The sequence below is a fragment of the Aphanomyces invadans genome, assembly GCF_000520115.1.
Source record: "Aphanomyces invadans strain NJM9701 unplaced genomic scaffold supercont1.8, whole genome shotgun sequence".
Lineage (NCBI taxonomy): Eukaryota > Oomycota > Saprolegniomycetes > Saprolegniales > Verrucalvaceae > Aphanomyces > Aphanomyces invadans.
Genome location: NW_008580153.1, coordinates 643,183 through 643,820, shown reverse-complemented (window position 1 = coordinate 643,820; position 638 = coordinate 643,183). Strand labels below are relative to the sequence as shown.

The 638-nt window shown below is 52.8% G+C and overlaps 1 protein-coding gene across 1 annotated transcript; it reads left to right on the top strand.

Moving 5' to 3' along the window:
- Nucleotides 1-96: 96 nt before the first annotated feature.
- On the top strand, nucleotides 97-561 carry H310_04930 (hypothetical protein; the record flags this gene model as incomplete). Its single annotated transcript, XM_008869486.1, has 1 exon — nucleotides 97-561. The coding sequence occupies one exon, from the start codon at nucleotides 97-99 to the stop codon at nucleotides 559-561; it is 465 nt and encodes a 154-aa protein (XP_008867708.1).
- Between the last annotated feature and the right edge of the window lie 77 nt (nucleotides 562-638).

Genomic DNA, 638 nt, shown 5'->3' with positions numbered 1-638 from the left:
CGACTGAAAGTACCCCTGTCGTCATCATCCAGCAGGATAACGCCCGCCCACACGTCGCTCCATGGGATGCCAGTATTGTGAGTGCCTGCACATCGGATGGCTGGTCAATGCGTCTCAAATGTCAACCACCCAACTCACCAGAACGTCTTGGACCTCGGGTTCTTCAGGGCCATCCAGTCGCTGCAGCAAACCCATCACTCCATCACCTACCAAGAGATTGTTGACGCGACAAACCAAGCATGGGAAGACAAAGATACGTGGTCGCTGGAGCGCAACTTCTTCACCTTGCAGTGCTGTCTCCGCGAGGTGATCATGCGTGCCGGCGAAAACTCCTACAAGATTCCCCATATAAAGAAGGTTGGGCTTAGCGGAAGGGTACCGGAGTCCATTTCATGTGGCCAAGGCGTGTTCGACACTGGGTGCGTCTTGCTTTCCCAGCAGGACTTGGTCGCTGTTATGCGCGACCTGGCCATACAAACGCGAGCTGATTTGGAAATGAGCGACATCTTGACAGCGCTTGAAACCGTTGATCTCGATAAAGAGAGTGTTGGTGATGCGTAAAAATTTACAGTGAGCGAAGGCATCCAACCTTCCTGGCTCAGCTCGCTGCCTTCCCCACATCAAATTTTGACGATATT